The sequence below is a fragment of the Papio anubis genome, chromosome 10 (assembly GCF_008728515.1).
Source record: "Papio anubis isolate 15944 chromosome 10, Panubis1.0, whole genome shotgun sequence".
NCBI lineage: Eukaryota > Metazoa > Chordata > Mammalia > Primates > Cercopithecidae > Papio > Papio anubis.
In genome coordinates, this window is record NC_044985.1 from 114,921,616 (window position 1) to 114,944,136 (window position 22,521).

Here is a 22,521-nt window from a genome sequence, read left to right on the forward strand (position 1 = left end):
TAAAATGGGAAACTAATATGATTTTTCTCCTGCAAATTCTACTTTTTGGTTTTTTTGGTGAGGGGGAACCATACTATTCATAACAATGAAATTGAGTTGGAAAATCTTAATTCTCACCCTGATTACCATTAATTGCTTGTGATAGCAAGCAAACCAATTGTTTTGCTTGTCTTTAGTCTTCATATCTGTAACTAGATGTGAATAGAGGGAATTCTTTACCAAGAATTACAGTAATGAAAATTAAGTTACTGATACATAAGCAATAAAATGTAAGAAAAAATTTAAAATGATAAAAACTAGCTTTTTAAAGCATTCTACTTAATATTAGTTAGATAAGCCTATTATATGTTTGCACTGATTTTTTTTATCCATTTTTCAGTTTTACTGAATGCTTTTCCATTATTTTGAGTGTAATTTTATATTTAAATTCTTCCCTATAATGTACATTCAGTGCTTTCTTCTATGTTTCTTTTTATAATTTCATGAAATATTTCTTCAGCCTTTAGCACATAAAATTTCCATCCTATATAAGCTAATGTAAGTGTTCATCTAAAATAAGTTCAGAATCAAAGAAATTTGACTTGTGGAACCAGAATAAAAGCATCAAACATGAGAATTTTTTTTTTTGAGATGGAATTTTGCTCTTGTCGCCCAGGCTGGAGTGCAGTGGCGTGATCTCAGTTCACTGCAACCTTTGCCTCCCGGGTTCAAGCGATTCTCCTGCCTCAGCCTCCCGAGTAGCTGGGATTACAGGCACCCGCCACCATGCCCAGCTCATTTTTTGTATTTTTAGTAGAGACAGGGCTTTGCCATATTGGGCAGGCTGGTCTCAAACTCCTGACCTCAGGTGATTCACCCTGCTCGGCCTCCCGCAAAGTGCTGGGATTACAGTTGTGACCCACTGCACCCAGCCACATGAGAATTTTTTAAAGCAAAGGGGAATTTAGTGATGATTTAATCATGCTAGGTTTTATAGTTAAATCCTAGAGAAGTAAGTGGTTTAAGTGGTTGTGTGCTAGGTAGTGGTAGTTAGTTCATTATTTCCCCACTATATTCTGTTGCTGCCTGTGAATAAAAAATGAGAACCATGTTCAAGGAATATTATTTCTTTGTAGCATTTAGATTGCCGAGATAATAGGAGGGATTGGTAGGATTCTTCCCCTATATGGTGAAACAGTCATGCTTATTGAACTATGAGATGCCCTTTATACATTACACTACATATATGTTACCTCATATAATCCTATAATAGCCATGTAAGGTAGGTGCTAACATCCCTGTAGAGATGAAGATACTGAGGTTCATAAAAGGTAGTAACTTACCCAAACCGCTTATAAGAACAGCTTATAAGCCAGGGTTGTGTGATTCTATTATTCTGCCACTATATCACATTGTGGCCTCCCAGACCAAGACAAATGAAAAGGGGGAAAAGATTCTGAAAGAATATGTAATGCAGATAAAGTCATTATATTAGGAAACTCAAATTTGATATTTTCTGCTTTTGGCAGATTTGGGGAGCTCCATGATTATGTGCTTCTTGAACAAGCCGACTTCTTCCTGGGTGCCTACCATTTGAAAAGCACTGTTGGGAAAACAGAGAAGTGTAAGACATAGAAGAAGCATAAAATAGTTTACTTATTGTCACCCAAACAGATTTAAAGGAATCATTCTCTTTATTCATACAGAATATATTTTATAAATATATTTTCTAATCATAAAAATAATGCATATTAATTTTAGAAAATGCAGAAAGGATAAAGAATTACCAGTAATTCCACCCTAAGTGAGTCAGCACATTTTCCATTCTGATACGCTCCTTTTGGTACGAGTACAGATTCTGACAAGTCCTCAGAAAATTAATGTGAGTAGATAATGGAGATCTTTATGTGAATATACTTAATCCAAAAGATACCTCACACAGCTTTGGTGAAGGGTAATTTACTTTAAGGTGGAACTGAAGGACTATGCTTTGTAGGAAACCCGCAAGATTGGTGGTAAACAGAATAGCTATAATTCAAAATGCAATGAAAGCCTTAGTGTTTGCCTGGACTCTTTAGGCCTGCTGACTAACAGTGGTAATGTATGAAATCGCATTCAACATTCCTTTGACTTTGAAACATCCACTGTGGAATGAGGATTGAAGACAGAGCTGGTGCTCCCACACTAAAAGGTCATAACATCCGTGATTTCAGCCACGGAACTGCTCTGCCTTCAAGTCTGGTCCATATCCCTCTCTTGAGTATTACAAAACTCAGAACTAAGTCTCATTATCATTGGAGCAATATTATTCCCTGTTCTAAAATGGTACCACAAATGAATAGACTTAGACTGTAATTCTTTCTGTTGCTTCTTCAGGTGAATCAGTTCAGACAGCTGTATTCCAAAGTCATCAATGATAAGCATGATGATGTCATGGCCAAGTTTGGTGCTATTCTGGCCCAGGGCATACTGGATGCAGGTAAATGTTTTTAAGTCTTCATGATTTATTTATTTAAACTAAATCTAATAAAATAACTATCTGCTCTAACTATATGACATAATGGAAATTGAGTCTGAGGCAAATTATTCCTGGAGAAAATTTGGAGCCTGCAGTTCATAGAGACCATGTACATTTAAGAGTACAGGCCTGGCCAGGCGTGGTGGCTCACGCCTGTAATCCCAGCACTTTGGGAGGCCAAGGTGAGCAGATCACCTGAGGTCAGGAGTTCAAGACCAGCCTGACCAACATGGAGAAACCCCGTCTCTACTAAAAACACAAAAATTAGCTGGGCGTGGTGGCGCATGCCTGTAATCCCAGCTGCTCAGGAGGATGAGGCAGGAGAGTTGCTTGAACCCAGGAGGTGGAGGTTGCAGTGAGCTGAGATCGTGCCGTTGCACTCCAGCCTGGGCAACGAGAGTGAAACTCCATCTCAAAAAAAAAAAAAAAAAGTACAGGCCGGGCATGGTGGTTCACGCGTATAATCCCAGCACTTTGGGAGGCCGAGGTAGGTGGATCACCTGAAGTTGGGAGTTCGAGACCAGCCTGACCAACATGGAGAAACCCCGTCTCTACTAAAAATACAAAATTAACTGGGTATGGTGGCACATGCCTGTAATCCTAGCTACTTGGGAGGCTGAGGCAGGAGTATTGCTTGAACCCAGGAGATGGAGGTTGTGGTGAGTCAAGATCACATCATTGCACTCCAACGGGGACAAGAGCAAAACTTGGTCTCAAAGAAAAAAAAAAAAAAAGAGTGCAGGCTGTTGGCCAGGAACGGTGGCTCACGTCTGTAATCCCAGCACTTTGGGAGCCCAAGGTAGGTGGATCACCTGAGGTCAAGAGTTCAAGACCAGCCTGGCCAACATAGTGAAACCCCATCTACTAAAAATACAAAAAAAAATTAGCCAGGAGCAGTGGCATAGGCCTGTAATCCCAGATACTCAGGAGACAGGCAGGAGAATCACTTGAACCCGAGAGGCAGAGGTTGCAGTGAGCCGCGATTGCTCCACTGCACTCCAGCCTGGTGACACTGAAAGTGGTGACAGTGCCTATCACTTAGTAAAGTGACTGTTGGTTGGTTTTTTGTTTTTTTTTTCTTTTAAGACAGAGTCTCACTCTGTCACCCAAGCCAGAGTGCAGTGGCATGAGCATGGCTCGCTGCAGCCTTAACCTCCTGGGCTCAGGCAATACTCTTGCCTCAGCCTCCCAAGTAGCTGAGACTACAAGCATATGTCACCACACCCAACTAATTGTTTACACTTCTTATAGAGATAGGATCTCACTAAGGGTTTCACTATGTTTCTCAGGCTTGTCTTGAACTCCTGCACTCGAGCAGTGTTCCACCTCGACCTTCCAAAGTGCTGGGATTATAGATGTGAACCACTGTGCCCAGCCAATTTATTTTTCCTTTAATTTTCTTAGTATTATATGAATTTTAAACAAGTTGACATTGAATCATTTTTGAGGAAAACATATTTTAAATAAATTCTAGCAGCCAAATCACTTATAAAATAAATTGAATATTTACCTAATGAATGCATACAGAGCACGCTGTGCCATCTGGCTCCAGAATTCTCACTGTCCACTATAATACCATAGTCTGTTTCAGAAGATAGAGTGGTGTGCTTTAGTTCCTTAGACTTGGAGTTCATTTGACATATGCCTTAACGTTATTATTGGTGACCTTTCAATAGGATCAGAGGAGAAGAGCATATACATACTTCATTGTTCAACTATGTAGTTCTTTTTCTTGATGTACCCTATCCATGTGAATATAATCCTTTTTATTTTTGCTAATTTGAAAGGTGAGGAATAACATTGCAAGGTTTTTAATAGTAGTTCTATTATTAAGGAAGCATTTTTTCCACATTTATTAGCCATTGTCTTCTAAGAAAAACACTGTTAGCCTTATTTGTTGCAGTCATTCTTTCCTCAGTCAACTAGGAATGTGTGTATATTTGTAGTGAAGGAGATCAGGAAAAGAAGCTGCCGTTATTTGATGACTGTCATAAATTTTTGTTTTTAATGTTGTTGGGTTTTCTACTTGCTGAGAGTGTTTTAATCATACTACAGTTTTCAGAGTCCTTTTATAATTTTAGATAATCTCCCTCATATGGCCTCTTTCTTTAAAAAAAAAATCCACATCTCCTTTCTAATTTGATTAATCCTTTTTTCTTTATTAGGTTTGCCAGTAATTTCTCTATTTGTGTACTTACTCTGTTCTTTTTTTGTAAATTCTTTATTTTTGATCTTATCTTTATTATTTGCTATTTTATAACTTTGGTGTTCTTTTCTAAATTTTTGAGGCAAATGTTCCTCTCTTTTAACCTATTTGTCTAATGGAGTTTTTTGTTTGGTTGGTTTTTATTTTCCAAGAAGTTGAGAGTTTTCTGGTTAAAATTTTAATATTGAGGCATAGTTTACTTTTCTCTTTCTTTTTAATTTAAAAAATATTTCCTTGCAGCTGTTTATAGATAAAGAAAATATTCTAGAAATATTTTAGGTAAAAACCATTTCAGTTCTAGATGGTATTGATTCTCTCCCATTTACAAGCTACATATATGGATATCCATAGTTTCTCCCTTCTCATTCTTCACTACCTTCCAATATTTTTATATTATGTGTTTATGTTGTCAACAGTTTGTGATATTTACATTGTCTTCAGAAATCATAATCTTACAATTGTATGGTCTTAGTTTCATATTTAAATGGATTCAGTGCCCATTTCTTTTATTGCAGCTTTTTCATTCTTAGATTATCTATACTAAGTCTAGACACTTAATTGGCTGGATTTTATCAATAATTAAGTTTTTTTTAATTGGGCTTTTAAAAATTTTTAGGAAAAATTGAGTAAGAAATGCAGAGTTTCCATATGTCCCCTTTGCCCCTCCAATTTCCCCTGTTGTTGGCATCTTGTGTTAGTGTGGTATATTTGCTTACAATCAATGAACCAATATTGACACATTATTATTAACTAAAGTCCCTAGTTTACATTGGAGTTCACTCTTTATGTTGTACATTTTATGGGTTTTGATAGATCTTTAATGACATGTATCTACCATAACAGTGTCATATAAAATAGGTTCACTACCCTAAAAATTCTCTGTGCTTAACCTATTCATCCCTCCTTGCCCTCCCCATAAGCCCCTGACCTTTTTACTATCTCCATGGTTTTATTTTATTTTGTTTTAGTAAATAAAGTTATGAATTTACTGAAAGTTTTTTATAATATCCTCTTACTTTTTCAATGTCTGTGGAATCTGTAGTGATGTCCCCTTTTTCATTCTTTTTCTTTTTAAAAAATTTATTTTTATTTATTTTATTAAGGTGTGGTTGATAGAAATTGTACATACTGTGTACATGATGTTTTAATATATATAGTAAATAGTTAAATCAAGCTAATTACCATATCTGTCTCCTTTCATACATATCATTTTTTGTTATGAAAAAATTTAAGATCTCTTTAAGCAATTTTCAAATATACAGTACATTATTATTAGCTGTAGTCATCATGCTGTACTGTAGATCTCCTGAACTTACTACTCATTCTAATTGAACTGTCTCCACAGTTTTAGTTTTGCCTTTTCCAGATTTTCATAGTTTGAAGAATACATTATGTAGCCTTTTCAGATTACTTCTTTTGGTGGTGAGTAGTTAAAACAAGATTTAGGGATAGCATTTTACTGCTCTGTAATCTTTTTTTTCTCTTTTAGCTGCCACTTTTTAAAGTGTATGATTTTAGACTGCACCCCTTCACTTGTTTGTTCACCACTACCACAGTTTTTTGCTGGTTTTTACAATATTAGGGTTACTAGTTACGAATTGGAGGAGTCTGCTCTGGGCACACTACCTGTAGGGTAGCCCTGCTCTGCAAGGAACAATACAAAAAAAAGAAAAATAAATTTTTAATTAAAAATATAAAAACGAAATTACGTATTAAGAAAAAAGAATTGGGGAAGCATAATTCTATGTTTCGCCTCTTCTCTGCCAGATTTACTACAAGTCATCTCACTGTGTTCTCCTTCCTTCCTCTTTCAGCCTCTGTTTATCTTTTCTTTTTCTTCTTTTTTTTTTTCCTTCTTTTTTTCTTTGTTTGGGGCTTTTTTGCTTTATCTCTTTGTCCTGTGGACCAATCAAGTTTTGGTGCTTCTATTTCTCTTTATTTATAACAATTTTTGCTTTAGACATTTATTACATAAAAGTTTTTTGTTTTTTGGGTTTTTTTGGCCCCACTCTGTCACCCAGACTGGAGTGCAGTGGCATGGTCTCGGCTCACTGCAACCTCTACCTCCTAGGTTCAAGCAATTCTGCCTCAGCCTCTCCCGTAGCTGGCACTACAGGTGCACACCACCATGCCTGGCGAATTTTTTGTATTTTAGTGGGGACTGGATTTCACCATGTTGCCCAGGCTGGTCATGAACTCCTGATCTCAGGCAATCCACCCACCTTGGCCTCCCAAAGTGCTGGGATTACAGGTGTGAGCCACCATACCCAACCCTACATAAAAGTTGTATACTGTAGTGTTCACTGTTATGAGCATAAAATTAATCTCATGTCCTTTTTTCACTTTTTAATAACCTATCCTTGTAGAACACCATGCTGTAACTGCATTAGAAGAATTTACAGTCTTGATCTTCTCTCAGTAAAATTAGTGGTAGTAGGCCAGGCTTGGTGGCTCACGCCTGTAATCCCAGCATTTTGGGAGGCTGAGGCGGGTGGATCATTTGAGGTCAGGAGTTTGAGACCAGCTTAGCCAACATGGTGAGATGCTATCTCTACTAAAAATACAAAAATTAGCTGGGCATGGTTGTGCATGCCTATATTCCCAGGTACTCAGGAGGCTGAGGCACGAGAATCGCTTGAGCCTGGGAGGTGAAGGTTGCAGTGAGCTGAGATTGCGCCACCGCACTGTAGCCTGGACGACAGAATGAGACTCCGTCTCAAAAAAAAAGAAAAAAAGAAAAAGCAAATTACTGGTAGTAGAGAAAAGTCTAGAGAGAGCAACTTCAAGGGATGGAATGAAGTTGAAGTTTATGAGAACTCACTCAGTGATTCAGTCTCTTCAGGGAGAAAAGCCGAAGATAAAGAAGATGATTGAAGTTTTTTAAACTGCAAATTATCAATATGATAAACTCTACCTTGTTTATTAAATCTCACAATGTTAGAACAAAGGACTAATTTAGCTTCTAAGTTCGAAGAAGATAGATTTCATTGAACTAAAAGGAAATTCAGCTTCAAAGTTAGATCAGATAGCACGTTAGCTAGGCATCCTTTTCCTCTCTTCTGCCCTCCCCAGCTTCCATCCCAGGTTAGTTACTATGTCTTAGTGAAATGCTCCCACTAGCACCCAGGTTTATAGCTATCATAATAGTTTCATGTCTTATTTTAATTATTGAATTATCTGTCTTCTTTGTGAGACTGGAGTCTCCTTAGGATCTTTTCCAGTATGTCATTAACAATCCTCAATATATAGTAAGCATTCAGTGAATGGGGGTTAGCATAGGGAAGAGTACAAGTAGACAATAAATGTATATAATTCATTTCTATTGGAAAAACAAAATTAAAGTATACCTGGCCTTTTTTTCAGATGAAAATTTTAAATATCTATAGTGGAGTATTAAGAAAATCTAGGTTATTTGGTTGAACAGTAGAACCCTGATTCTTATAAAAATTAAAATGCTATTTGGTTTAATAAAGTCAAGTCAGTATTTGGTTCTTGACTCCAAGCAAAATGTGAAGGTGCCTGTAAAACACTGAGATCAAGAGAAGAGAAATGTGAGCAACAGGAATCCACGTTGGAATTCAAGTTAAGGCCCTGGTTAGGCACAGACAAGCCCCATTTTTATAGGATATATTATTTAAATGAAGATACTTGCATTTCAAAGTTCTGTGATCCAGCACTAACACTGTTACCATCTAGCACATGGGCCAAATCTGACAATGGTGTATTTTGTTTTGCCTGCCTAACAAAATTTGCAAGATTTTGGTCAAAATCCAGAGTCTACTTTTAAAAACAAAATGACCTAGTGACCCTGGACCTACACTCTAGTAAGATGTTCCCTTTAAATAGAACATGTACTTTCCAGTTTGCTTCAATTTTAAAAACAAAATGACCTAGTAACCCTGGACCTACACCCCTAGTAACAAGCTCCCTTTAAATAGGACATGTACTTTCCAGTTTGCTTCAATCCCCACTGCTCCCAGCCCACTTACTCCTTCTTTGTTTACTTGACTCGTTCCTAAAGGCATTTGAGTTTGTAATCCCTCATAGCCTCCTAGAATCTCAGCCTTACAAGGACTCACCAGCTCTCCCCAACTGATGACTTGGATCTTAGCTCTAGTTCACTGGCTTTCAAACTTTATCACTCTGTAGAGTAATAGTCCAGGGCAGCAGTCTGCAACCTTTTTGACACCAGGGACAGGTTTCGTGGAAGACAATTGTTTTTTTCACGAGAAGGGTGGGGTGGTTTCAGGATGAAACTTTTCCACCTCAGATCAGCAGGCATTAGATTCTCATAAGGAACGTTCGGCCTAGATCCCTCACCTGCGCGGTTCACAATAAGGTTCACACTGCTTTGAGAATCTAATGCCACTGCTGAATTGACAGGAGACAGAGCTCAGGTGGTAATGCCCACGTGCCCTCCACTCACCTCCTGCTGTGCGGCCTGGTTCCTAACAGGCCATGGACAGGTCTACAGCCCCAGGATTTGGGGACCCCTGGTTCCAGGCCATATATTCTCCCAGCAGTCCAAACTTCTGATTAAACAGAAGCAGCTCTGATTTCATTCTTTTACATACTGTGTTTCCTTAGAAAATTTTCAGTTGAATCAAGGGTTAGAGGTTAAGTTTTCTTTTTCTAGTTCAAGTGTTCAAATTCAACCCCTCATTTTGCTAATGGGAGAAAAGGACTTAGAAATAAAGTGTTTTGTCCGTGGTTACAGGGCTAGTTAATGTCAGAGCTCCTCCCACCAATTTAAGTGGTTTAATAATTCACAGGGTAATGCTCAGTGCTTTCTTAGATTTTTATGTAGCTGCATATAAATCTTCATACTTTGTAAGGGATATTTCTCAAAAATCTGATGTTTATGCTGCTTAGCACCTAAAAGACCAAGAATCAGAACATATTCTTTACTGTTTTATATAAATTTTTATAAATGTGTAAGTATATTATAAATATGTATTTGCATATGATTGAAGCAGAAAGAGTAAAACTAAGCAAACATATCTATGCTTGCCTCTGCTATTGTGTGCAAAAAGTATATACTAAAACTTTACTTTTTATTAGCACATGAAAAACCAATACATAATGCAGATTAATACTTAATTTAGCATCACAGTTTTGATACCCTTCAGGGCTAGTTTTTGAAAAACGCCTGCCTATAGAGAAAGTAAGTCTAGATGTGTGCTGAATCCAGTTAAAAGTGTACTTCCAATTTTGCAGAGCCTGGATAACTCACTAATTCCAAGAACTGCATATTAGACTGCACATATGAATTGTGCTTTTAAAATCATCACCAGATGTTTCCCTACTGCAGCACTTACAAATCTTTATTATTGCCTGGGCGTGGTGGCTCACTTGCTTGTAATCCCAAGACTTTGGGAGGCTGAATCGGGAGGATCACATGAGGCTAGGAGTTTGAAACTAGCCTGGGCAACATAGTGAGACCTCCATCTCTACAAAAAATTTAAAAGTTAGCCAGGTGTGGTGGTGTGCACCTGTAGTCCTAGCTACTTGGGAGGCTAAAGCAGGAGTATCCCCTGAGGCCAGGAGGTCGAGGCTTCTGTGAGCCATGATCGTGCGGCTGCACTTGGGTGCAGTGTTTCACTCTGTCACCCCGAGCTTGGGTAACAGAGTAAGACCCTGTCTCTTTAAAAAAAAAAAAAAGAAAAAGAAAGATATCGTTATTATTGTCCTACTATAATAATAGGACAATATTATTATTGTTCATGGTTTCTCTCTTTTTCTACAGGTGGTCATAATGTCACAATCTCCTTACAGTCCAGAACTGGTCACACTCATATGCCTTCTGTGGTTGGCGTCCTTGTATTTACCCAGTTCTGGTTCTGGTTTCCTCTTTCACACTTCCTGTCATTGGCTTATACCCCTACCTGTGTCATTGGCCTTAACAAGGACTTAAAGGTATGTCTGTGAGACCTCAGCTTTGTAGTATTTCCTATTCACCGTATCTTATTCATATTTACCACCCACTTGCAAGGATTTCCATTAAATTTTAAAGATGAGTTAACATCTTATAATAACATTTTCCCTTCAAGTTGAATCATCAACTTTTTGAATGGAGTATGTCATTGAAAGTTTTGAAAATCGTATCTCCTTACTAGCTGTGTAACCTCAAGTAATTAGTTGAGAAATAATGGTGTGCAAGGGGGCTAAATATAAAGATATGAAGAGGCTTTATATACCAATCTGATGAATTTTGTTTAATACTAAAGGCTTGGAACTGTTGAAGGATTTCAGATGATAAATGGACATGAGATTTCCATTTAGAAAGATCTTTCTGGTATCAGTGGAAACTCATTACAATGCTATTGTAGTAATCTGGGCAAGGAAGAATGCGAACCTAAACTAAATCTTTCAGATTTAGTTTTTCAGAGTTATCTGATACTCGAGTGGTTGATGGAAGACAGAATTATTACTAAAGGGAAAAGGCAAAATAGGAGGATGACCCTTTGGTAGAAGCAGAAAACAAGACCAACAGTGAAGAGCTAGGGAATCTGTTGGAATGAAACTGCTCACTTAAGTCAGAAATTTAAGGCACTGCATGCCCTGACATCACATTTGTAGTCATATTTTTTTAATGGAGTTTGTGTTTAGGTCTTTCTTAGTCCTGTGACTTGATGATTCATCTTCTTGTTCTTTAAAAGTCAAAAGGCTTTTTGACCTTTAAATAACTCTTACATCTGGTCATCACTGTTGAAATGTTCTACTAAATTTTGAGAGTGGAAAAGTTTTAGGCTTAAAACTGACTGGTAAAAATAGAATATTTCTTTGTATTGATTTTTCAGTATAGCTGTACAGCCAGTTATCCTTTGTTAAGTGTTTTGATATTAAAACTGCTCACATTTGTAAATATTGAGGAGCTTTATTGTCAGAACAAGAATCCCTTGGTTTCCCAATCCCTCATTGTAATTAAACATCCTGTATAACCTATTTTATTCTCTGCCAAACAGTTTTATGATTGCTGTTTTTACTCTTTGTAATGAAAATGGGATGGAGAAGATAAGTTTCCTTGTCCTTATGGTGGTGTTTATTATCATCCTCCATCAATGCAGATTGGGTAAATAGAGAAAAATTCAGACCAGGCGTGGTTGTGCACATCTGTAGTCCCAGCTACTTGGGAGGCTGAGGCAGGAGAATTGCTTGAACCCGGGAGTCAGAGGTTGCAGTGAGCTGAGATTGCACCACTGCATTCCAGTCTGGGCAACAGAGTGACTCTGTCTCAAAAAAAAAAAGAAAGAAAGAAAGAAAGGAAAAATTCAGACCAAAAAACTTTAAAACTGGTCAGTAGGTAATGTAAAGCTGACTTTCTATTAGGCTCATGTTAGACTCTTACAAGGCATGATTATACAGGCTAGTGTAAGTTATTAGTCTGGTACAAAGAAGGGAAATGGCAGTTTGTATGCAGGATAGACCATCAAATGCTTTACAAAGGAGAGAACAGTTGATCTGATGCTCACACCATGAATAGGACTTACCCATTGAAGCAGGTTGGTTTGTTCGGAAAGATAAAGGGATGCCCATTCAAAGGCACAGAGATTAAGAAAAGTGTAGAGAACTGCAGGTAATTCTGTAAAGAACCTATCGCCTGCATTAAAACTTTGGTCTCCTTTTGTATCTGTATGTTTGTGGAGAGCACAGAATACTTAAAGCCAATGTTATTTTAATGAAATTTCTTCAGATGCCGAAAGTTCAGTATAAATCGAACTGTAAACCATCCACATTTGCATATCCTGCCCCTCTGGAAGTACCAAAAGAAAAAGAAAAGGAAAAGGTAGGTTCTTTGTTCCCTTTAAGCAGCATTTGTACTTACATATAGGCCACTGAGTATTTTACTTTTTCTTTGAATATGTTTTATGTTTTAAGAGTAACTTCTTATGCTAACATTTGACATTACACAAGAATATGCAGTAAAAGTCCTTTTTGTCTCTTGGTCATCCAAGTCTCATTGTCACAGGAGTCACAACTTCTGAATCCCTCTGAAGGTTTTCTCTGCACATGTCAGTACTTTTTATACCACAAATAGAATTATTCTCTACATACTTTTCTGCATCTTGTTGTTTTCACATTAACCATATATTTTTTTTTATTTTTAAAACTTTCAATGTATACAGATCCCATTTTTTCCCAGAGCTGCAAAACAATGCCTTTACTGTGTGTAGTACTGTTTGTTTTACCAGTTTTTTCTTTGATGTTCATTTAAGGTTATTTCTCATTTGTTACCCCTACACAAGTGAGCCTGAAATTGAAAGTCTTTATACACATGTATTTGTGCACTGTGTGAGTATATCTGTAGGTTAGAATCCTGGATGTGAGGTTACTGGATCAAAAGTAATGCACATTATGTTCATAGTTATTAACTAATTTGCCTTTCAAAATGGACATAATCACTTTATACTCCTACCAACTGTGTATGAGGACACTCCTGTATTAAATCAAAGAATAATACATTAAAGACTTGTACTTGCCCATAAAGTTTTACTCAGTAAAATTATACTTTTTTGATACCTTATATGTAGGAAAATGGCTCTTTCTCTCATGATAATTTTCATATTGGCCAGTTGTTGATTATTTGCTGTAAATTTTGTGTATAAGTAAGGATAATTAACCAAATTTGAGGGTGGCAGTTAAGGAATATCCTTGACAGCATCTTGTTTCATCAGCTATGTTTCAGACCCTCCTTTGGGTCTGAAACAGTCAGCTTTTACACCAGTATTACGCAGCTTTTCACCTTTGTTTTCAGTGAGACCCATGAAGGAGAATAATACAGACTAACCACTCACACACTGTGTATTGGCATTGTAAGACATGTAGTCCAGAGAGAATATCTCTACAACCAGCACTGAAGGAAATTGTTCTATTTCCCATTGCTTTCCCATAAAGCAAAAAGCACCCTCAAATCTCAATTTTGGAAGTACATGATAGCAAATTCATATCCAAGGTAGGCTACAGTTCAAAAAAGGGAAGAGTTATATTGGACACAAGCCTCCAAGAACTAAAGATTCACTTGATGACAAGAGTAGTAAATTATTTCAATAAATGTCCTAGTTTAGTTTTCCCTTTTATTCTTTGATTTTATATATATATATAAAATCATATATACATAAAATTTGATTTTATATTTATATATATTCTATTTTTTTATATATATATAAAAAATACTTACTGCTAGAAAGTAGAATAGTGTTGTAGGACTGAGTTCTCTAGGGCTTGCATGTTTGTATGTCCATAAGGGATTGCAACAATTTACCCTGTTCATTTCTCCTAGGTTTCTACTGCTGTGTTATCTATAACTGCCAAGGCTAAAAAGAAGGAAAAAGAAAAGGAAAAAAAGGAGGAGGAGAAAATGGAAGTGGTAGGTATAACTTGGTAGTCATATGGATTGAAGTATCTCTGTCTCTGTCATGGTCAAGATTCTTCCTTAGTTGAATATTATTCTACCTTGCTCTTAGCTTCCTTCAAATAATTATCCTGCTCCCAGCATGTAGAATCATCAAATTGTACTTGAAAGAAACTCTAGAAAATATATCCATTTGTGGGAAGAATAGAAGGGTACAAATCAGTAAAAAGTTCCTGGAGGAAATGACAATTAAAATATAGGTTTTGAAGGGCAAAGTAGGTTTTTCACAGACAAGATGATGAGGGTAGGAGAAAGACAGACCCTTTCGAGCAAAGGGATTATCATTTGTTTAGGTAGACCTTTTTCTGATCTCTGCTGGTAGAAAAACCTGTTTTTCCTTTAAAACCAAGTCAAATACCATTCTCATTTCTAAGCAGAGTTACTTTTCCCTCCTGTGAGTCTGATAGCACTTTACTTGTACTTCCATTACTACCTACCACTACCTCTTGTGCCGTATAGCTGCTCAGTAAACTTCAGATGTTACTCAGTTCTGTGGAACAGAAATGAACTTCTATTGAGCTTTTTTTAAATTTTATTTTATAGGATGAGGCAGAGAAAAAGGAAGAAAAAGAGAAGAAAAAAGAACCTGAGCCAAACTTCCAGTTATTGGATAACCCAGCCCGAGTTATGCCTGCCCAGCTTAAGGTCCTAACCATGCCAGAGACCTGTAGATACCAGCCTTTCAAACCAGTAAGTTACCAGTGGCTCTTAGCTGTATATACCAGTGGGATATTAATCCACAGGACAATAGAATATCGATAGAGAATGATGAATCTCCAAAGCATTGGAGCAAGCTCACTAGTTCTAAGAAATTATTTAACAAAAGAGAGCATGTCATTTTCCATTTCATATAGATTTGGGAGAATTTTTCTTTTCCCTGTGTAACCCTACAAACTCCTGTCTTCTACCACAGACATACGATGTAGGAGTTCCTAATACAGCATTGTGATTAGGAACATAGACTCTACAGCCAAGCATACAGGATTTGAATCTTGAGTATACTGTTCAGGCTAAGTGGCCTTAGGCCAGGTACTAAATCTCTCTCTGCCTCAATTTTCTTTAGTATAAAATAGAGATTACCATCCCTGACTCAGAAATGAGGCACAGATTGAACAAGCACTGAGAACAAGACTTGGGACTGCTCAATAAGTGTTGATTATTATGGTAATTACACCACTGTCTTTTTTTTTTTTTTCTATTTTATTACACCATTGTCATAAATGCCTTGCATTTTAGTTAGAAAAGGATCTTCATGGAATCTAATTTATTCCAAGACAGAGTGTTTCATGTTAGAAACAAATGCTTATCAGAAATATGAGCTCACGTGATACTGCCTTTATCTTCCAGGTTCTTGTAAAAAAACTAGGGGGTCATCAGTAGACCCATCCAAGACATCCTGATGCTAGATCTGTCTAAAATGTCAGAGATTCGGTTTCTAGATCCTTATCCTTATACAAGAGTAAACTTATTTTTATCAACCTGATGGTGGGTCAAAGACAACTCCTACCTATAATTGTGAGCCGGGGTCTTAACCTGACTAATTTATCAGCTAGAAGAGATAAAGCCAAGGGATGCAAGATAGTGTATGTAGTGGTTTAGAGCTGGAATTTGGCATAACTGGGTTTTTATTTCTACTGTTAGCTGTGTGACTAAGACAAGTCATTTAATCTTTGTATTTCAGTTTTCTCATCTGTAAAATTGATATGGTAATACTACCTACCTTCTGTTGATGTTGTGGAGATTAAATAGGTTGTTACATGTAAAGCACCTAAAACAATGGTAAATGCTAATCTGTAGCACTGCCTGATCTATAGTAGTTGCTGTGTAGTGTTAAATGAATGAACAGAATCATCAATGGATACCTTTAATGCAGTCACTGTCTCATCTGCAACCTGGTTCATCTCAGTGGCGGTTTTACAGAGAACATATTCTAACTGTGTCTATAAACTTATCTTGCCAGTAGCATGGGAATCCAGTACAGATGTATTAGGACACAACTAGTGCATACTCTAAGCACATGAAATAACTAGTGGTTTTGATCATTATGAAGTAAGATAGTAAGGCACATGCTCAATGCCATGAGGCCATATGAGCACACTGGTGTACCACAGTAGGTGGTACTGTGATCATTAGTACTAAATGATTGCTAAGCCTTTGCTCAAATTAAGTCAGAGATAGCTATAGCAGTTGGTCCACCTATGAATTAAAAAACTGCCTACGTCTGTGCAAGGAAGAAGTGAGGAGTCCTGTTGAAGTTATAGCCCTACACACACACACACGCGCGCACACACACACACACTCCTTCAAAGAGTGGGAGACTTTATGTTCCAAAGTGTTTAAGGAAATTCCTGTCCAGTTGTTAGCTGACTACTAAGTTAATTGAGCATTGACTTTAGTGGACACACAAATCAGGGAATACAAACTTTATAGAATAGGAGAAAATATTTTCAAATCATTTGTCTGATAAGACAGTTATATCTAGAACATATAAAGAGCTCCTCCAACTCAACAATAAAAAGACAACCTAATTTTAAAATGGGCAAATGATTTGAATAGACATTTCTCCAAAGAAGATGTACAGATGGGCAAATAAGCACATGAAAAGATGCTCAACATCATTACTCATTAGGGAAATGCAAATAAAAACCATAACAGGTGCAGTGGTTCCCATTTATAGTCCCAGCTACATGGGAGGCCGAGGCAGGAGGATTGCTTGAGCCCAGTAGCTCGAGGCTGTGTAGCAATATAATTGTGCCTATGAACAGCCACCGGACACCAGCTTGGGCAACATAGCAAGACCCTATCTCTTAATTTAAAAAGAAACACAAAACCATAAGAAGATACCACGTTCTACCCACCAGGATGGCTGTAATCAAAAAGACACTCAATAATAATCATTGACAAGAATATGCAGAAATTGGAACCCTCATAGAGTAATAGTGGGAAAGTAAAGTTACAGCCACAGTGGAAAAAGAGTTTGGCAGTTCCTCAAAAAGTTAAATGTAGTCTTATCATATGACCCAACAATTCCATTCCACACCTAAGAGAAGGGAAAACTGTGCCCACACAAAAACTTATACACTAATGCTCATATCAGCATGATTCATAATAGCCATAAAATGGAAACAACTTAAATGTCTTATCAACTGATGAATGAATAATGTGAGATAAAATGGAATATTATTTGGCCATAAAAAGGAAAGACTTACTGGTATATGCTACAGTGTGTGTGAACCTTGAAAATGTTATTTTAAGTAAAAGAAGCCAGACATGAAAGACTGCATATGGTATGGTTCCCTTTATGTGAAACGTTCAGAAAAGGCAAATCTATAGAGACGAGTTAGATTGGTGGTTACCAAGGACAGGGGAAGGGGAGAATGAAGAGTGGCTGCTAATGAGCGCACAGTTTCTTTAGGTTGATGGCAGATATTTTTGAATTAGATAGCAGAAGTATTAATAGCTGCACAAGTTTGTGAATGTACTAAATTGTACACTTTGAGAGAATGAATTTTATGTTAATATATCTCATTTTAAAAAAGAAATCACTGCCTCTGTGTATGTGCAGTGAAGAAAGGGGTGTCCAGTGGCTCACTCCCCTACCCTCAGTGGCAAGGTCATGAGACCCTTCCTCAGACACTGCATTTGAAAGAGGCAGCTATAGTTTTGGAAACATGTAACATTCCTACCCTGCTTCCTGTTCACCATGAGGCAAGAGGAAATGTTTTGTTGCCTATATCTACAATTGTAATTAGCCTCCCCAGAGAACAGAAAATCATGTATCTTATGCATAGAGGGTGTGAACTTTCTCACCAACATATAAAGCATTAACAAACCTAGACCATGTATAACTATAAATAGCCCTTTCCATGTATTGATTTGGATTATTAGTTTTGGGATTTTTTGTTGTTGTTATTGTTTTTGTATGATGAGGCCCTCCTTTGATTAAGATGGATTATTTCATTCCAGTTAAGCATGAAATAGCATAACCTGGATCCACATTTTCCAAAAAATAGAAAGTCCTCGTGTGAACATGGGTATTTTCTTCTGTTTGGTAGGAGATTCATCTCCATTTGGTCCATTAGGTTCAAGTAAACTTTTAGGCTATGGAGGATTAGGACAGTGGCCCTATACTCCATTCTTGGAGTACTGGCAGTAAAGGCAGGGTCCATTCATAAAATGGATCCTCTTCAAGGAAAGCAAACTTTAAGGGAAGGGAAAATATATAGATATGTGTGTGTTGGGAGAAGGGAAATAGTTTGGAGTTCACAAAGCACACCAGTTTTACAGCATCGCAGGGCAGAGTTCTGATGAGTAAAAATCGGATTAGATTGAACTGCAGAGATGCTTATACATATGTGAATCATTTAACTAATGTACTTGTGCTTCTTTTCCTTCCCAGTAATGTGCTTTGGTAGAAATATGCTTTTTTCCAGATGTGCCCTGCCACTGTTGACTGATTTAATTACATAGAGCAGCTTTCCATTTCCTTTGACACAGGCAAGCAAATAGAATAAGATTAGCACACCAGAGAGGGGTGAATAGTTTAGTGTTTGAATTTACCTTCTGTAATATGTTTGGGAGAGGGCTTAATAGAATTGCTGCTACAGTCTACTTCCCTTTTGTTTCCCGTGTATTTTTTCATCAGCTTGCATCACGTGGATTTATAGATTAAAGTGAAGAACCCTCAGGTATCTGGGATATCTATGTTATTCTCTCCACCATTCTGAAATTGCTGGAGAAAAATTTGGCTTTTAATTTATATACTCCTCTTGTGTTCAAAATGATTATCACCTCACAAATAATACAGTATGCATTAGACTGGTGTGCTTCTCAAACTTCACTGTGCATCATATTGACTGGGATCTTGTTAGAATGCAGATTCTGTAGATCTAGGGTGGGGCCAGCTTTTCTGCGTTTTTAACAAGCTCCAGGTGATAATGATGTTTCTGGCCCAGGACCACATCTTGAGTAGGAAGGAATTAGGATACAGTATTTGGACAGTAAGCATTCTCCCTGCAGTGAGATTGAGGCTGATAGGCTCAATGGCTATGGCTGGGAAATAACTATCCTTAAATTGGGATGCATCATCCAAGTAGAACAGCATCACATCTTATACTATCTAGAGCTACTACTGGGTTCAGTTTGCAAATACCTCGTATAGATCACAGTTATCTTTATCCCAGTAAAGTTCTACTCCAGTTTTTCACTTCCAAATCATTTAAGTAGTTTTAAAGTACCATTTAACAAGTATTCAGATTGTGGAGCACGCTTGAAATATGAGTGGAGCTTATGCTTCTGCACACCCCTGTGTTTTCAGCTCTCTATTGGAGGCATCATCATTCTGAAGGATACCAGTGAAGACATTGAGGAGCTGGTGGAACCTGTGGCAGCACATGGCCCAAAAATCGAGGAGGAGGAACAAGAGCCAGAACCCCCAGAACCATTTGAGTATATTGATGATTAAGGACCAGAGGTGCGTGTGCAACAGAATTATGAAGGGAAACTTCTTTGTCAATACTTCACAAATGTTTTTTGCAGGACATCATCTCACTTTTTTCCTTCCTTTTGTGTTTAATCTTCGTTTACCTAAACAGTATTAAAACTTCCCCCTCTTTCAACCTTTTTCTGCATATATAACCACAAATTCCTTTTTCTTTCCTCTTTGACTCGTACTCTACTAATGTTATTCAAAGTGGCTGATCTGCGAACAATTTTTATAGGTCCATAAGGAGATAGGAAGCTTACTCCAGAATCTATCTGCTCAATGCTTCTTTCATCAAGAAAGTCTTCCCCAAAACATCAGCTGAACTGCAGTTTGCTTAGTGATAGAGTTAATTTACATTCTGATGTAAGCTCCTTGTTGTGGATCAGTTACAGTTGTGGATCAGTTACAGTTGTGGACTGGCAGTGGCCCATAGGTGACACTTTTGAGTAGCACAAATATAGGCTTCTCACTGGTTTTTCTCTCTCCCCATCTCCTTTGGCAGTATTTTTGGCATAGGAGCCTTAACATTCATTTATTCTATGGTGCTATTGAACATCTGTGTATAAGACATAGTGCTTATAGGGACTTTGAAGTCAGTTAGACTAACCACAAACCTGTGTCCATTGACAAAGATCATTTACTATACCAGGGTCTTAACACTGTTGAAAGGGAGTCTTTAGATGGGAAAGATTGGAGTAATCTAATTTCATGAAATTGTTATTCTTCATTTCCCCATTTTCTTTTGAGTGTTCCTCACATATTTGAAGACACTGTGAGACATAATCAAGGTTTCCTAATTCCACCCAAGCAAAAACACATTTTCAGACTTTTTTTTTTTTTTTTTTTTTGAGACGGAGTTTCGCTTTTGTTGCTCTTGGCGCTCTTGGCTGGAGTGCAGTGGTGCAAACTTGGCTCACCGCAACCTCCACCTCCCGGGTTCAAGCGATTCTCCTGCCTCAGCCTTTCAAGTAGCTGGGATTACAGGCCTGCGCCACCACACCCAGCTAATTTTGTATTTTTAGTAGTGACAGGGTTTTTCCATGTTGGTCCAGCTGGTCTCGAGCTCTGGACCTTAGCCGATCCGCCTACCTCAGCCTTCCAAAGTGCTGGAATTACAGGTGTGAGCCACCGCGCCCAGCCAATTCATTCCACTCTTTTTTTAAAAACATAAGGACAGTATCATTTGTTATATTAAAGGTCTGGTTGCAAATCTAGCATGCTATGTGTTAGATACTGACCAGCACTTGAGGAAAAGCTTTGCAGAAATCTCAGATAAATATTAAGGCAGACACCTGCCATTAGTAGGAAAATATATTTATACCTCAGGAAGACTATTAGTTTGGGCCTTAGAGAAAGGGAGATTTATACTAACCTTCCTGTTTTCTAAACTTACTTTTGAAAATTATCTTTCAGCCTTGATGGTTTCCTAAGCTTTACCCAACTTGCACGGGACAGTGTAGGCTATCATGATCACTCAGTCTGTTGGAGAATTGAGGTGACTCACATTAGCTCCCTTCCGGCCTTTGGCAATACCTTATGGAAAAGCCTTGTTTACAGCTTTCAAGGCAGTTAACTACAAAATGGCTTAGAGGCTTTTAGCTGGAAACTGGAATCTCGTTTTCAAAAGGGTAAAGTATTCAGTCCATTAGGAGTTTGGAAACTATAATCTGTAATGGCAGAAGCTGGTATATTAGGACTACAGAGGCAGGGTTGGGGCCTAGTTTTAGATTTCAACAATTAGTGGTAAAAGAGAAAAGAGAGAATGTCTTGAAATTAAGAATGACCCTAGCTACTACTATTTTCTCTTCCCTTTTCCAGCATCTCATTTGCTTATGTGAAGAAGAAGATTGTCCAGGCTCATATTGGGAATGCTTATGAGGAAATTCGTGCTGAGACCTGCTATTCAATGCATGTATCGTTGCCTCTGCGCTGACCTGAAGAACCCTGTCTCCAAGTCTTTGGTTGAAGAGAAGATATATGACTGTTTATTGTGCTCTTTCACAGAACTTGGTTTTCAAATAAATATAAGATCTCCAGATGGACAAGACATTTGTTTTTCAGCCTGGGTTTTTAATAAATGTATCTAATCCTCCCCACACCATGAAATGCCTAAATCCCAAGAGCCAGAGTCTTGATTTGCTAGGATAAGTATGCACAACTTTCATATTGATGAAAAAGTCAAGGTATTCTTAAATTATAGACCATTTGAAAATAATGGAAGGGGGAAAAAAAATCAGACCTTGCTCATCACCCCCAAGAATTCTCTACAGTTTTGTTGTGGTTGTGGGTTGTTGTTTAATATGGGGTCTAATCAGCCAGGGCAATATGGTGAGACCCCCATCTCTATAAAAAATTGAAAAATTAGCTGGGTAGGCCAGGCAGGGTGGCTCACGCCTGTAATCCCAGCACTTTGGAAGGCCAAGGTGGGCAGATTACTTGAACCAAGGAGTTTGAGACCAGCCTGGGCAACATGGCAAAAACTCAACTCTACAAAAAAAAAATTAGACAGGCACAGTGGCACATGCCTGTAGTCCCAGCTACTCAGGAGGCTGAGGTGGAAGAATCACCTGAGCTTGAAGGTCGAGACTGCAGTGAGGGTTGATCGTGCCAGTGTACTCCAGCCTGGGTGACAGAATTAGACACGGTCTGAAAAAAAAAAAATTAGCCAGGCAGGGTGGTATGCACCTGTAGTCACAGCTATTCAGGAGGCTGAGGCGGGAAGATCAATTGAGCCCAGGAGGTTGAGGCTGCAGTGAGCTGTGTTTGCACTACTGCACAACAGGCTGGGCAACAGGGCAAGACCCTGTCTCAAAAAAAAAAAAATGTCTCACTCTGTCGCTTAGGCTGGTCTCAAACTCCTGGGCTCAAGCAATCCTCCCACTTTAGCCACCTGAACTACAGTTTTTTAATCGATTAGAGGG

The 22,521-nt window shown here is 37.9% G+C and overlaps 1 protein-coding gene across 1 annotated transcript in view; it reads left to right on the plus strand.

Annotated features, from left to right (window-relative positions):
- The window catches only part of PSMD1 (proteasome 26S subunit, non-ATPase 1), a 120,816-nt gene extending 99,169 nt beyond the window's left edge, over window positions 1-21,647 (plus strand). Inside the window, exons 19-25 of the mRNA XM_003908061.4 lie at window positions 2,356-2,458; window positions 10,450-10,619; window positions 12,397-12,489; window positions 13,984-14,070; window positions 14,659-14,805; window positions 19,433-19,588; window positions 21,419-21,647. Coding sequence (XP_003908110.1) covers window positions 2,356-2,458; window positions 10,450-10,619; window positions 12,397-12,489; window positions 13,984-14,070; window positions 14,659-14,805; window positions 19,433-19,579 — 747 coding nt within the window. The 3' untranslated portion in view covers window positions 19,580-19,588; window positions 21,419-21,647. The remainder of the gene's footprint in view (window positions 1-2,355; window positions 2,459-10,449; window positions 10,620-12,396; window positions 12,490-13,983; window positions 14,071-14,658; window positions 14,806-19,432; window positions 19,589-21,418) is intronic.
- The last annotated feature ends 874 nt before the right edge of the window (window positions 21,648-22,521 follow it).